Source organism: Crotalus tigris, unplaced genomic scaffold (genome assembly GCF_016545835.1).
Source record: "Crotalus tigris isolate CLP2741 ecotype Arizona unplaced genomic scaffold, ASM1654583v1 scf7180000024385.1074895, whole genome shotgun sequence".
In the NCBI taxonomy this organism is placed as follows: domain Eukaryota; kingdom Metazoa; phylum Chordata; class Lepidosauria; order Squamata; family Viperidae; genus Crotalus; species Crotalus tigris.
Window position 1 is genome coordinate 919,135 of NW_024100555.1, and position 13,425 is coordinate 932,559.

The 13,425-nt window shown below is 39.6% G+C and overlaps 1 protein-coding gene across 4 annotated transcripts in view; it reads left to right on the forward strand.

Annotated features, from left to right (window-relative positions):
• Positions 1-13,425, forward strand: part of DNAJC6 (DnaJ heat shock protein family (Hsp40) member C6) — a 56,882-nt gene that overhangs the window by 1,199 nt on the left and 42,258 nt on the right. For 2 of the 4 annotated variants that reach the window (XM_039328950.1, XM_039328952.1), the window contains exon 1: positions 11,086-12,402. In XM_039328950.1, coding sequence (XP_039184884.1) covers positions 12,174-12,402 — 229 coding nt within the window. In that variant the 5' untranslated portion in view covers positions 11,086-12,173. Of the gene's footprint in view, positions 1-11,085; positions 12,403-13,425 lie in introns of those variants that run through there. The other 2 variants (XM_039328953.1, XM_039328951.1) reach the window with 2 other exon arrangements.

Consider the following 13,425-nt stretch of genomic DNA (forward strand, 5'->3'; position numbering starts at 1 on the left):
GGGGGGGGGGCAGAAGTGGCAAGATGTGCTACACAGCTGAGACAGCCTGCATTTATAAATCTCTTTAATGAGAAACTCTAGCATTTTGCCCTTGATGCTTGTTTTCCTGCATGCCAATGGATATGCAAGCAAATTGCTGATCCTTTCTGTGCAGAGCTTTTAGCCAGCTGAAAATTTAATCCTCAGAGTAACAAGAAGGCCTATAATATCATCTGCTATGTGAATCTACCAGCAATTTCTCCCCTCTTTTTTTAAAGCAGATATCTTCAGTTGTTTGTCACGGTCAAATAATCCCCCAAATTATTCTTGGCTCAGGATGGAAAAAATAAATTTGAAAGTATGAGTGAAGGAAATATCTATGGTGATAATCTGAATATAGGTAAGGGAAGGGCAAATGATTTTTCTGTCAGATAACTATCCAGTGTTGTGCCCTCAAACGTATGGGGACTGCATCTCCTCAGGAGTGAGACGGGCTGGAGGAGGCTGAGACACACATTGCAAGATAGCTTGGCTGCCCATTTGAGTGGAATTGCACCACAATTCTATTTTTTTCTCTTTCTCGGGGTAATAAATCTCTCTACCTGGCATAATAAATATTAACCAGGTCAGTGGAGAGGGCTGCTTAAAGAGTTAGTACTGGCAGCCAAATCAAATGGCAGTGCTCTTCTGGAGCTGTACCATTTTAGTTGCCAGGGGTGCCGTACTTGAAGATTCCTTCCCAAATTCTGAATCCTTCCTGCCTGTACAAAATCTTGGCATATTCCGAGAAAACCTAATGGTGGTAACCTCATCTCCCTTTGCTTTGCTCCTATTTTTTCATTTATAAGGCTCATTTCCTCTGTGATTTATCAACAAGGATTCCTATGCAGAATACCCACCCTCCCATCTGTAGTGGTATAACTTGATGGTAAACATAAAGGTAAATGCTGAACTTCTCCATGTAGTTTTCCTGGCAACAATACAGAAGATTAACAAGAATCTTTCCTCAGTTTATCAGCCTTGGATGTTTCTTCAGTTTATAGCCTTGGAATTCTATCTTTGTCACTCCTTCAAGTTAACCAAGCCTGACAATGCATACTTAGCTTTTCCTGATCAATTCCATGTCAACCAGGTGCTACTTTTCTAACTGGGTATTGATTGTGGTAACCAACCTCATTCTTTTTGGGGATCTCCAGGGAATCTTCCTTGCTGGAAAGGCAAAATAGTTAGTATTTGCGTGGGAGGGGGGGTGTCACTCCCTAGCATGGCATATGATTCATGGCTGGTTTAACAGAAACTTTCCTAGGATTCTGGGAGGTGAGTCATTTGCTTAAGCCATCTGGCTACATTACATAAACCTATTCCTTTTTATGGGTGCCTTTGACAAGATAATTTTTTTTCCTGCATTTTCTTAGGGTCAAAAGCTACAATATGGTTGTAAGACTTGTATTGCACAATTAATTAACCACTGAAGTATATGCATGAAGAAAGATGACATATGGAGTAAAACACCTAGGATTGCATGATTGGTATATGATGCTGGATTATCTGAACTTCAAGTTGCATTTAGCCCCATAATTCTTTAGGGAAGCCACTAACAGATGCTATGAACAACTTACAGTATAGTAGCAAATGACAGATACATTTTACTCCTTCCTTTTACTCCTCTAAATCTTTAAATAATTATCTATTATATTGTCTCTCAGTTTACCCTTTCTGCAGGCTAAATATATACAGTTTTTAAAATCATTCTTGATAGAACTTTGTTTCCAACCTTTCAAAACATGGATAGTCTTTCCACTGAACTTATTATGGTGGTCGGTTGCATAGTCCAGTTTAGACTGGATTTGACAATTATTTGATTTTCATCCTGCCTTTATTGTTGTTTATAAATAACTCATGGCAAACATACAGAATACTTCCTCCTTCTATTTTCTCTACAACAAACTATTGTAGATGAGGTGGGTTGGGTTGAGATAGAGTGACTTGCCCAAAGTCATCCAGCCAGCTTTCATGCCCAAGGCAGGACTGGAACTCACAGTCTCCTGTTTCCTAGGCCAGCATCTTAACCACTAGACCAGGGGTTCCCAACCGGGAGTGCTCACACCCCCTGGGGGTGCCAGATGATATTCCAGGGGGTGTGAAAACTTTGGTTTTCTAAATTATAGTGTATATGCATAATTCATTGCCGTTATTTCGAACTTTTGTAAGGGGTGCGAGAATATATCAGAAGCATTCTAGGGGTGCGGGGTATAGAAAAGGTTGGGAGCCGCTGCACTAGACCAAACTGGCTCTCTTATTCCAGTTTCTCAGTGTGCTTTTTAAGTTGCAATATTCCAAGTGGGGCTTGGCCAAGGCAGAATAATAATATGTGATCAGTGTACTGTGTCAAGTGTACTTCCTGTGATCTGGATTCTATGTGCCTGTTAATACAGTTAATAGATCCCAAAATAGCATCTGCCTTTTAGCAGCTGCATCACACCACTGTCTTATGTTCAACTTGTGATTTATTAGAACATCCAACTCTTTTTCACCTGTACTTCTGCAAAGCCAAGTCTCCCCCATCTAATATTTGTTTCCTTCATGTTTTTCTCCCAAGATGCAAGGTTTCGTACATCTCCCTGATAAATAACATATCCTTTTCAGCCCATTGTTCAAGCCTGTCTAGATCTTTCTAAATCTTGTCTTTCTCTTCTGAAGTGCTAGCCACTCCTCCTACGTTTGAATCATCTGCAGATTTGATAATCATCTCCTTAATCATTTCATTCAGGTCATTTAATTTGTCTGAAATGGTATAGGGTTTCCTGCCTGAGCAGGGGATTAGACTAGAAAACCTCCAAAGTCCCTTTCTATTCTGTTATTCTGTTAATAAAAATGACAAATAGCACTGGGCATTGCACTTAATCTCTCTCTTTATCTGTTTAGTTGCACCTGCCTCTCAGAAATTATAAGATTGCTTTATAAGGTTATATGATTAGTATTCTCCATTCTTTCTGATATTTTACAATTACATCCATATAATAGTTTTATCATATAATCTAAACCTTATATTCTACTATTTTGTTTTGCTTAGTTCAAAGTACATTATATCCATGGGATTCCTCAGGGCATGATGACATCAGGTCCTGGGGAATGCACAGTTAATTAATTAATTAATCAATTAATTAGTTAATATAGCTACTCAATTCATTCTCAGTGACTCCAAGTACAAAAGATAAAACCCAGTATAAAAACCAATAACAGACCAGCAACAACAATTAGACCAGCCATTTGATGGGCTCCATATTATTCTGGGCAGAACCATAACTTGCAAAAGAGTGTCAAATTAGGGGCCAATCTTATCTCCTCAAGGATGGTGTTCAATAGGGAGGGAGTCAAAACAGAAAAGGTTCTTTTAATTGGTTATTTAATAAAATATTAAGGAGCTTAAACCTGAGATTGTGGACTTCTTAACTAAAATATATAACCCGTCTCTATACTTGGCTTCAGCAGAGAAATCCAGGAAGTTATAACTTTGTCTGCTTAACTTCTCTTCCAGGGAGGATAGTGGAAATTGCTATTAAAGATAAAATTATCAAATATTTGAAGACACAGGCTTGTTTGTTTGGGACAAATCTATGCTAACTTTTGTTATTTCTTCTTATTTATGTATTTATTAAATTTACGTCACTCACCTCACTCTGAAAGATTCCTCTCCAAGCATTCACAAATATGTTGGAGACTTTGCCTTGTCTGAATATTGGGACTGTAATTTTTCAGGTTGTTCCCCATTTTTTTTAAGAATAGGGACAACATTGGCTTTCCTCTGCTTTTCTGAAACCTTGCTTTGTATTGGATATGTTCGCTGCCTTGAGTTGTTTGTAAAAATAATAAAAGATAGGATACAAATAAATAAGTAAGTAAATAATAAGTTCTCAGATACTGCTATTAAAAATTCTGTGATTCCCTTTGTTGGTTCTTTCACTCCCATTTGATGTACTAGTCTGTACAGTTTTTGATAACTGCCTTATATCATTTTTTTTATTTCATATCACTTTACAAGTCTCTTTTCCTTTGCAGCCTTTTAGAAAGCTACATCTTCAGTACTTCACAAGCTTTCCCATCCTTTCTAGACATGTCTCTCCTTCAGGATTTCTAGTTGACCTATCTTCTGCTGGAGTTCATGAAGATATATTTTTTAAATTCTAATATACAAGTTTGATTCTTCTCTTGATTTGAAGATAACAGGCTCATTCTTCTTCAAGGTTCCAATCACTTTCACTTCTTCAACCAATTCCTTCTTGTTGCTAAAAATTAGGTCAGATAGCAGATTACTTTTTTGGTTATTCCATTTTCTGCCAAATAAAGTTGTTAGCAAGAGTAGACAGGAATTTGTTGGGTCTCTTTGTTGTTTGATTTCCAGTCTATGTCAGAGCTGTTGACTCTTCTATTCACACGCCCTTTTTAAAGCATATGATCTGATGCAGAAAGGCCTTACCTATATTTTCTATTGATCTGGCAATCAATAATAAGCTCTCAAGATGTAATCAGTTTAGTTTCTCTTTTCTTTCACCTAAACACTTTCAATAGGTTCTTTGAATCATGCTTTTTTAACATACAGGAAAACACCATACCTCCTCCCTTTCTCCTGAATTGTTGCTGTTGTATGAATTGTAACCTTCCAGGGTTATGTTCTGATCATGTGGGTCAACCCAGCAAATTTTTGTTATTTTCCCCATCTATCATGGTTTTTAAAAATAATAGTCTTATCTTGTTAGCAGGAGCCTTTTTTAATATCTTGTTAGCAGGAGCCTTTTTTTTTTAATCCACTTGGTGTAATAACGGAATACAATGAGAGACAGTTTGATGTAGTCGTTAAGGTGCTGGCCTAGAAACCATGAATTTTAGTCCTTCCTGCCTTCCAGTCACTCACTCTCAACCCAATCCACTTCACAGAGTCATTGTGAGGAAAATAGGAGAAGGAAAGGGTATTATGCATGTTTGCCACCTTGAATTACTTATAAAAGTAATAAAGGTGGAATACAAAAATCAAATCAATCAATCAATAAAGTCTATAGTATAATCTCTTGGCTGACATATTTTCCCCAGCTCTTCTGCCAGAATGTCTCTGTTGTTCTTACAACTTGCAATGGACACTCTTGTGGTTTCTGCTTGGGCTGAAAATTGCATCACATGTAGTTTGGACAGGAGATCTTTGATGATATACGAGAGAGGTTTCAGCAAGAACCAAAGTAAGAGTCCTGTTCTTTTGCTTTATGGATCTGTCTTGTAACAAATATGTCTTGGGTACGAATATAACTCTGTTGATCTGTTTTTCACACTTCATTGAGTTGGTGATGTAAGGCTTGATTTAAATTCCTTGGTTGAGAGTATCTGACAAACGGCAGCAAATGCAGCGGCATTATAAGACTAAACCACAAATAATCCATTTTATGGCACGTTCCTATGAGGAATCTAGAAGCATGTATGTGTGTAAGTAGAAATCAGGCTTCATTATAAAGTTCATAAAGTGTTATATGTACTCTTTCTACTTTCTTTTTGTTAAAGAAATTACAATTCCACCTTATTATTTTTATAAATAACTCAAGCAGTGAACATACCTAATACTCCTTCCTCCTCCTATTTTCCCCAGAAGAACAACCCTGTGAGCTGGATTGGGCTGAGAGAAAGTGAATCCTTGTCGATGTCTGAGCTTGGTTGTTTTCTTGCAGAGGTTTCATTACCCAAACTAGTTAAACATCATCAGTGCTAGTCACAAGCAAGCTCAGAGAGCACCAAGGACCCCTCATTTCAACCCTCCAAATATTCTCACCAGTCATGTGATTCAATCGGTCCTGGGATTCAACCAGTCACAAGACCAGCCAACCACCCAGGTCTTATATAAATGAACTAGACACTTCACCCAAAACCCTGCTGAAGATATTACGTACTTTGGTAACGAAACATCCGGGAGCCAAGCAGCAAGTTCGGAGGACAAACCTCTGCCTACAGATATTCTCCTTTATTAGATTCCATTTCTGCCATGCATTCATGTTCTTGGAAAGTAACTTAGCCTTAGTGCTATACTTGGAGATGCAATTATGTGGGATTCTGTATCTATTACAAACTCATTGAGAGGCACTAAAACCCAGTCATCACTTTAACAAAAAATCAATAGGAATTATTGCAGAGGAATCAGTATTCCACCCAAAACCACAATAGTTTTCAATCTTACAAAGGCATGTTCCTAAGTAAAATCCCACATTGCAATTTCCTCCAAGTAAACATATAGAGCAGCCTTCCCCAAACTGATTGGAGATAATGGAATAATAATTTATGACATCCGGAAGCCCTGTGTTGCTGAAGAATAATGCAGAGAAGGTTCCAATAGGCTTATAAGAAAGTTATAAGAAAACCAAGGACATAAGGGAACAGAACATTTGAAGACGTTTTCCTCAGTGTATCTATAAATTACATATTCCCAGAATATATGAAGAAGAATTTGCTAATGGGTGGATAACATGTGAAAAACCTTTAGATAATGTTTACCTAAATTATGCAGCTCTCAGTCTGTCTTGTGGCTTATCTTGTATTTTCTTGTTAGACACAGTTATACCATAATACACTGGATGAAGCACCATAAGCTCAGACATAGGTTGTCCTCCTATTTGGCCCATATTTCTCTTACTTATTTGATAATAACAAATAATTCCTTTTCCAAACTTAGTTAGCTTGGATTTTGGGATACTGCACATTATATCAATATAGCAATCTTTAAAGGGTAAAATAATTTGGCACCAAAATCTTTTGTAAATTGCTGCTTCATGACAAATTTTTGAACGAAATTAATTTTTATAATTTTATAATTTAAAAAATTAAACTAAGCTATTAGTACAACCTTATAAAGAGCTATAAAATTCAATAGTAGAACAAAATGGTTCCATTTAACAATTCTTCAAGAATTCATTGATTTTTCCCCCCTCTTTCAACTTGCCTTCCTTGGTGTATTCTTCACCAAATTACATTCTTTTGAATGAAGAGGAGAACCAGCTGTGTAATATCCAAAATGAAATTGCACTGTAGCTTTGGCAAATTTTAAACATCAGAATGGTCCGATGTAAAGGGCTTCTGTTACTTTAATAGTTAAGATAAAGGGACCTGCAAATGGTGCAGTTTCATGATAAACTACACTTGGTGGGTATCATACTCTGCCTCTCTCTTTCTCTCTCAAAGCTCTAAAAGGCTCAGGAATCCTACTCTTTTTTATTTTAACTTTGCCACATTGATAAAAAAGAAGAGAGATATTGGTTTAGCAAAACAATGAAGACACATTAAAACTGGAACGATGTAAAAAAGATGCTGAGACTCTAGAAAGAGTACAGAAAAGAGCAACGAAGATGATTAGGGGACTGGAGGCCAAAATATATAAGGAACGGTTGCTGGAATTGGGTATGTCTAGTTTAACAAAGAGAAGGACGAGAGGGGACATGATAGCAGTGTTCCAATATCTCAGGGGCTGCCACAAAGAAGAGAGAATCAAGCTATTCTCCAAGGCACCTGAAGGCAGGACAAGAAGCAACGGATGGAAACTGATCAAGGAGAGAAGCAATTTAGAACTAAGAGGAAACTTCCTGACAGTTAGAACAATTAACCAATGGAACAACCTGCCTCCAGAAGCGGTGAATGCTCCAACACTGGAAGTTTTTAAGAAGAGACTGGACAGCCATTTGTCTGAAATGGTGTAGGGTTCCTGCCTGAGCAGGGGGTTGGACTCGATGACCTCCAAGGTCCCTTCCAACTTTATTATTATTATTATTAATAATAATATTAGAAAAGAATTTTAGAAGATTATAGCTGTTTGAATGAGGGAAAGTCTGCTAGATAGCCAAAATGTTGGCTTCTCTCCCATCCGATTTTCATGGGTCTATTCATCATAGGATGTCTGAAATATGGATTGTTTTTTTAAATAGTTCAGGAATACACATCAGATGCTTTCTATAGTAGTAGCTCTCACATGATTGGAAAGTAGCCTCTTCCACATTAGTGCAGTCCACATGTGGGTTACTATTTGGAAAGTTTTGGTAAGATTAAAAGAATATGTATGAAAGACCCATTTTTCTACAACAGGGGTGTTAAACTGCTGGCCTGTGGGCCGGATGCGTCACCAGGAAACCGCGCCCACCCCATTGCCGGCAATGGGGAAAAAGCTCCGATATGTTGCGCGATGTCACGTGACGTTGCGGGTTTGACATGTCTGTTCTACAAGGATAAGACACCAATCATTGAACAATTTCAAAATTGCCTCATGTTCTTATAATAATGAAAATAGTCAGCTTCTTGGACCTCTAATTAGGTCTGTACCATTCTGTGTCACTGGGACAGATGTTAACCCAGGGGGTTGGTAACTTTCGACCCTTTATGAAGTGTGGACTTCAACTCCCAGAATTCTTGAGCCAGTTATGCTGGCTCAGGAATTCTGGAGTTCAAGTCCACAGGTTGTAAAGGAGCCATAGTTACCCATCCCATTGTTAGCCAGTAATATCACTAAAAACTGTCATGTGGTTCCTTGCCCAAGATATTCAAAACAATTAAAACAAACCCTGATTAATTCTAGGATCTACAGTAATTACTGCTGAACAGATAAAATCAAATAGGTAGTTATGGTGAACCATGTCCTGAGAACCTATTTCCAGATGTGTATTAAAAGACCATGTTTTTGTTGGTATGAAAATCATACAATACAAAGATGCTTCTGAGCATATATAAAATATCAGATCCTGTATAAGAGTTGAATATAGGGACCAAGCCCAGGCTTAGATATTTTTTTCTGTTTGGATCTGCTATCTGCATTTAAAACAACTGAACTTTGAAGATTGTATGCCCTTTTTAATAATTTTTACTTGTTTCTGTTGCTAAAAATATTGATAGAAACATGGAAAGGGATTCGACTTGAGAGTTTTAACAGTTGGAAGCTTGGAAGCACAACTGGAGAGTCTTTTAAAAGTTGGAGGCAAAACTACCAGGTTATATTTTGTTAAGCTGTATCTTGGATAATTATGTTAACAACTGACAGGCAGAAGCAAGTCTTGTCTGCAATTGTCAATAATGTCATATAAACAATTCTGAAATAGAAGATTTGTAGACTGTAATTTTCAGGGAGCTCAATTCAGATTGTACATCTCATAGTACAATCTGAAGAATGGCTGTGGAACTTGGGTTTGGCTAGTCTAAAGAAGAGAAGAAATAGGGGAGACATGATAGCAGTATTTCAGTATCTGAGGGGCTGCCACAAGGAAGAGGGGGTCAGGTTGTTCACCAAAGCACCAGAGGGAAGGATGAGAAACAATGGTTGGAACCTGAACAGAGAGAGAAGCAACCTGGAATTAAGGAGAAACTTCCTGACAGTGAGGACAATCAACCAGTGGAACAGCTTGCCCCCGGAAATCATGGGCACTCCATCACTGGAAATTTTCAAGAGGAGACTGGATAATCACCTGTCTGAGATAGTATAGATTCCCCTGCTTGAGCAAGGGGCTAGACTAGAAGACCTCCAAGGTGCCTTCCAATTCTATTCTATTCTATTAAGCCAGCGGTTCTCAACCTATGGGTCGCGACTCCATTTGGGGTCGAACGACCATTTTACGGGGGTCGCCAAACAACGCGATCCACCATTTTTCCCCCTCAGGGGGTGGCGCCACGCATGCGTGCCATGCACCGCGCATGCGTGGCGCGTCCGTTTGACCGGGGGTCGCCGTATAAAAAGGTTGAGAACCGCTGTATTAAGCGGTGAATGCTCCAACACTGGAAGTTTTTAAGAAGAGACTGGACAGCCATTTGTCTGAAATGGTGTAGGGTTCCTGCCTGAGTAGGGGGTTGGACTCGATGACCTCCAAGGTCCCTTCCAACTTTTATTATTATTATTATTATTATTATTATTATTATTATTATTATTATTATTATTATACTCTACTCTACTCCACGCCACGCCATGCCACTCATTCAGTAAGGGATCTAGTCTAGTCTACTAGTCCTACGTTGACTGTCCTCCAGAATGACAGATCTGCCGCAACATCTCCAACTGGAAGTCTATATTATAGAAATCTGTCAGAATAGGGTTTTATACAAGATTTCAGACCTGTTTATGAGAATATAAGCTGCAGACATATCCATTGAATACTGAAATCTGGTTGTTGTGCATTGTCATTCCTTATTTAAAAATGTTAACCTGAGGAGGGTTAGATCAAGCAAGGATAGGAAAAACATTCTAGTCTAGAATGTCCAGTCCAAAATGCCAGTCAATAATATTTTGGGACATCTTTTCTCTCTCTCTTAGAATCTGATGCAGAAACAGTGAATTTTTATTATGGGTAATTAAATTGTGCCTGCAGTTTGCTTGACTTCTACATTTATAAATTCCAATAAAAGCAAAACAAAGCACCTCTGAAGGTTTCCTAAACAAAACCAATTTTAATTAAACACACTCCTAGAATTTCTAACTGCATGAATGGGCAGGATTGGAAATGGATTAGAGATGAATTAGAAGTATTATTATCAAATTTGCTGCCCGTCTTGCAGTTTGAAATAACTCTGACCAGTTATAAGATATATAAATCTATACAAATCCAAGGGATATAATTTAAAGAAATCCAATTACAATTAGGGAAACAGAAGTCATCCTTGGAAGATGTACTAATTATGAGTATAAAAAGGCAGCATATACAAACTTCATTGCAATGAGTTTCACTTATAAAAAATATAGTTGTTATAGTTGCCCAAGGTATCCTATCTTAGTAAAAGTTTGGACCTGCATTCCAGGTAGCAGTCTCTTGCATAGACCTCTAGCATCTATTGTGTGGATGAAAATGCTGTGGCATTTTGAATGAAATTAGTATAACTAGTGAAGGTGGCTTGTAAAGAAGGCTTCATTAGATAGTTTATTGCAGGGGTGTCAAACTGTCGGCCCATAGGCCGGTTGCATCATACAGAGGCCATGTCCACCCCAGCTCCAGCAATGCAAAAAAAAAGTTGTGATACATCGCGGCATGTCAAATGATATGGAGAGTTTGACACACGTACTTTATTGCATGTATTCACTGTATCTTCTGTGTTTCTGGCTCTGATGATAGCGGTAAGGAAAGATTAGCATCCAGATGGCAGAAAGGTGGTTGATTTCCCACTTTTTGTAGGATACAAGGATAGGGGAAGTTGGACTAAAAAAAAAGGAACAGGGCACCAAGTGAGGTTTTGAGAATTGATTATGTCCTATCAAATTAGTGTTGATTGTTATTGACCACACAGAGAAATTTTCTTCAGGTGGATCTGTCTCCAGCTTGGTCCACAGGACTTCCAGTAGTGCACTCATTGCTGCTATAACTGAATCCATCCAGTTTGTTGCTGCTCATCTTCCGCATCCTTTCACCAGTGGCATTATCAGAGAGCCACTGAAATAATTTGTCCAAAGTATAATAATTTGTACTTCAAGTGAAAACTCTGGGTTGATTTGTTCAATAATTCTTTTGTTTGTCTTCTTGGCTACCAGTTTTATTTTTAAGATTCTTCTTCAACACCAACATTCAAAAGTGTAAACAACTCTTTCTATCTTGCTTCTTCAAAGTCCAATTAATGCTTTCTTAGAGTATCACAGGGAAGAATCATTGCCTGTTTCATTCCGATCTTGGATTTTTGAGTGGGATGGATTCTATCCACTTCCTGCATGTGCCTGCTGCCTTTCTTGAGTCTTGAAATGTCGAATGCCTTGAACTGGGATGAAGATGATCTGCAGGGGTGCTGCTTTGCATGCTGCTTGATCTTGCTCCTTCCAGGTCTCTAGAAGGAGCGGGGTGGTGTGAAAGCCAAACTGTAGAGAGTGTGCGCAGGCAAGCTGGAGGCCTTCTACATTGCTTCCGGGCATCGCTTCCTGAAAGCAGTAGGCTCTGAGACTAAAAGGTCGGACTAGTGTCTGTAGCAGCAGGCAAGGTGTGCCTCCCCAGGCTGCTCCAATAGCTGCCAGGCAGAGGCGGGGACGGGAGACAAGAGGCGGGGAGGTCGCTGCCTCCACCGCCTGTGCTCACACCCAGTCAGCCAGCAAGTTAAGGCCCTGCTGGGGCTGCAGCCCCGCTCTGGGTGTGTGTCTGCTTCCGCCTCTAGGGGAAGGTGAGCTGTTTGCGATTCTCCCGCCTTTATGTCCGTGGTGACTCTCTCTGTCTGACTCGCCCATGAGTCTCCTCGGGAGCTATCGGAAAAAGACCAACAATGATGGCTATGAATCTTTGCAGCTGGTGGACAGCAACGGTGACTTCTGCAGCAGCCGGGAGCGAACCGGCGGCGTCGGCAGCGGCAACCTCGGCAAACAAGGGGTGATCCCCGCGGTGGTGGCAGCAGCGAGGAGCCCAGCGCGACAGCATCAGCATCAGCCGCTCGACTGCAGCACCATGGACAGCTCAGGTAGCAGGTTGACTGCCTCTGCGCGGGGAAGAAAGGCGGGCGGGGGGGGGGGGAAGGTGTACTTAGGGCCCAACCTTCCGGGCGAGGACTGTGTTGGTGGAGGGGTGGAGGGGTTGGAGCGGACCTGGCCAGGCCAGTCTGCCCTCTCTAAGGCGAGGGCCTGCTACTAAAAATTTACAGAGCTTTTAAGAGCAGTTAATAAGGAAACCTGTCCCTTCTGTCACGCTGTTCCGTTAAGTGCAGAGGGAAAAGGACGGGCGGGGCGCAAAGGAACCGCGCAGATCAGTGTATTGTTCTCGGGTTGCATGTGTGCTTGTGAATAAGTGGGTGGGAGAGAGGAAATGCAGAGAAGACTGCTTCGGGCTATTTTGCTAGTGTGCCTTGGTGTGAGACCAAACTATTAGTAATGACCTCTTCAGGGAAACCCTGGAAAGGAGCAAATGTATATTTTCAAAAGTACTTGGTATTTGGCAGAAAATCTTCTGCTTAAAAGGGGTTTTGTTTGATGGATATTTATTGAAAGAAAGAGATTGAATGTCTGCACTGGGAAACTACATATCTATATATAAAGCTGATGCTGTTTATACTATCTTGAGAATGAGGGTCATTTATTTAACTGTTAGGCTCAGCGCTAATATAAAGCAAGTTTTATTTTTTTGTTATCTTTAAAAGCTAACTGGCAGCCCCAGTTTTTACTTTGAATATAGACTGGGTGAAGCTTAAAACCCAAGCAGCATGTTACTTAAAAAAAAAATCCATCAAGTGACACACCTTTTTTTCCTCACTGCAAAAACGAAAAGGCGTATCTGTCTTTATGGGTATGGAAAATGGTGATAGTTAGACCCATAAAAAGATGCTGTATAGCTAGATATTTTATCTGTTGTAAAATCTCCTTAGACAGTTGGATGGTTTATAGAACTAGTAATAAGCTATTCACAGTGATGTCTAACCTCTGATCATCCTGGATTGCTGATCGATTGCATCAATAAACTGCTAGTTATTGACGGATTATCTGCTATGTTC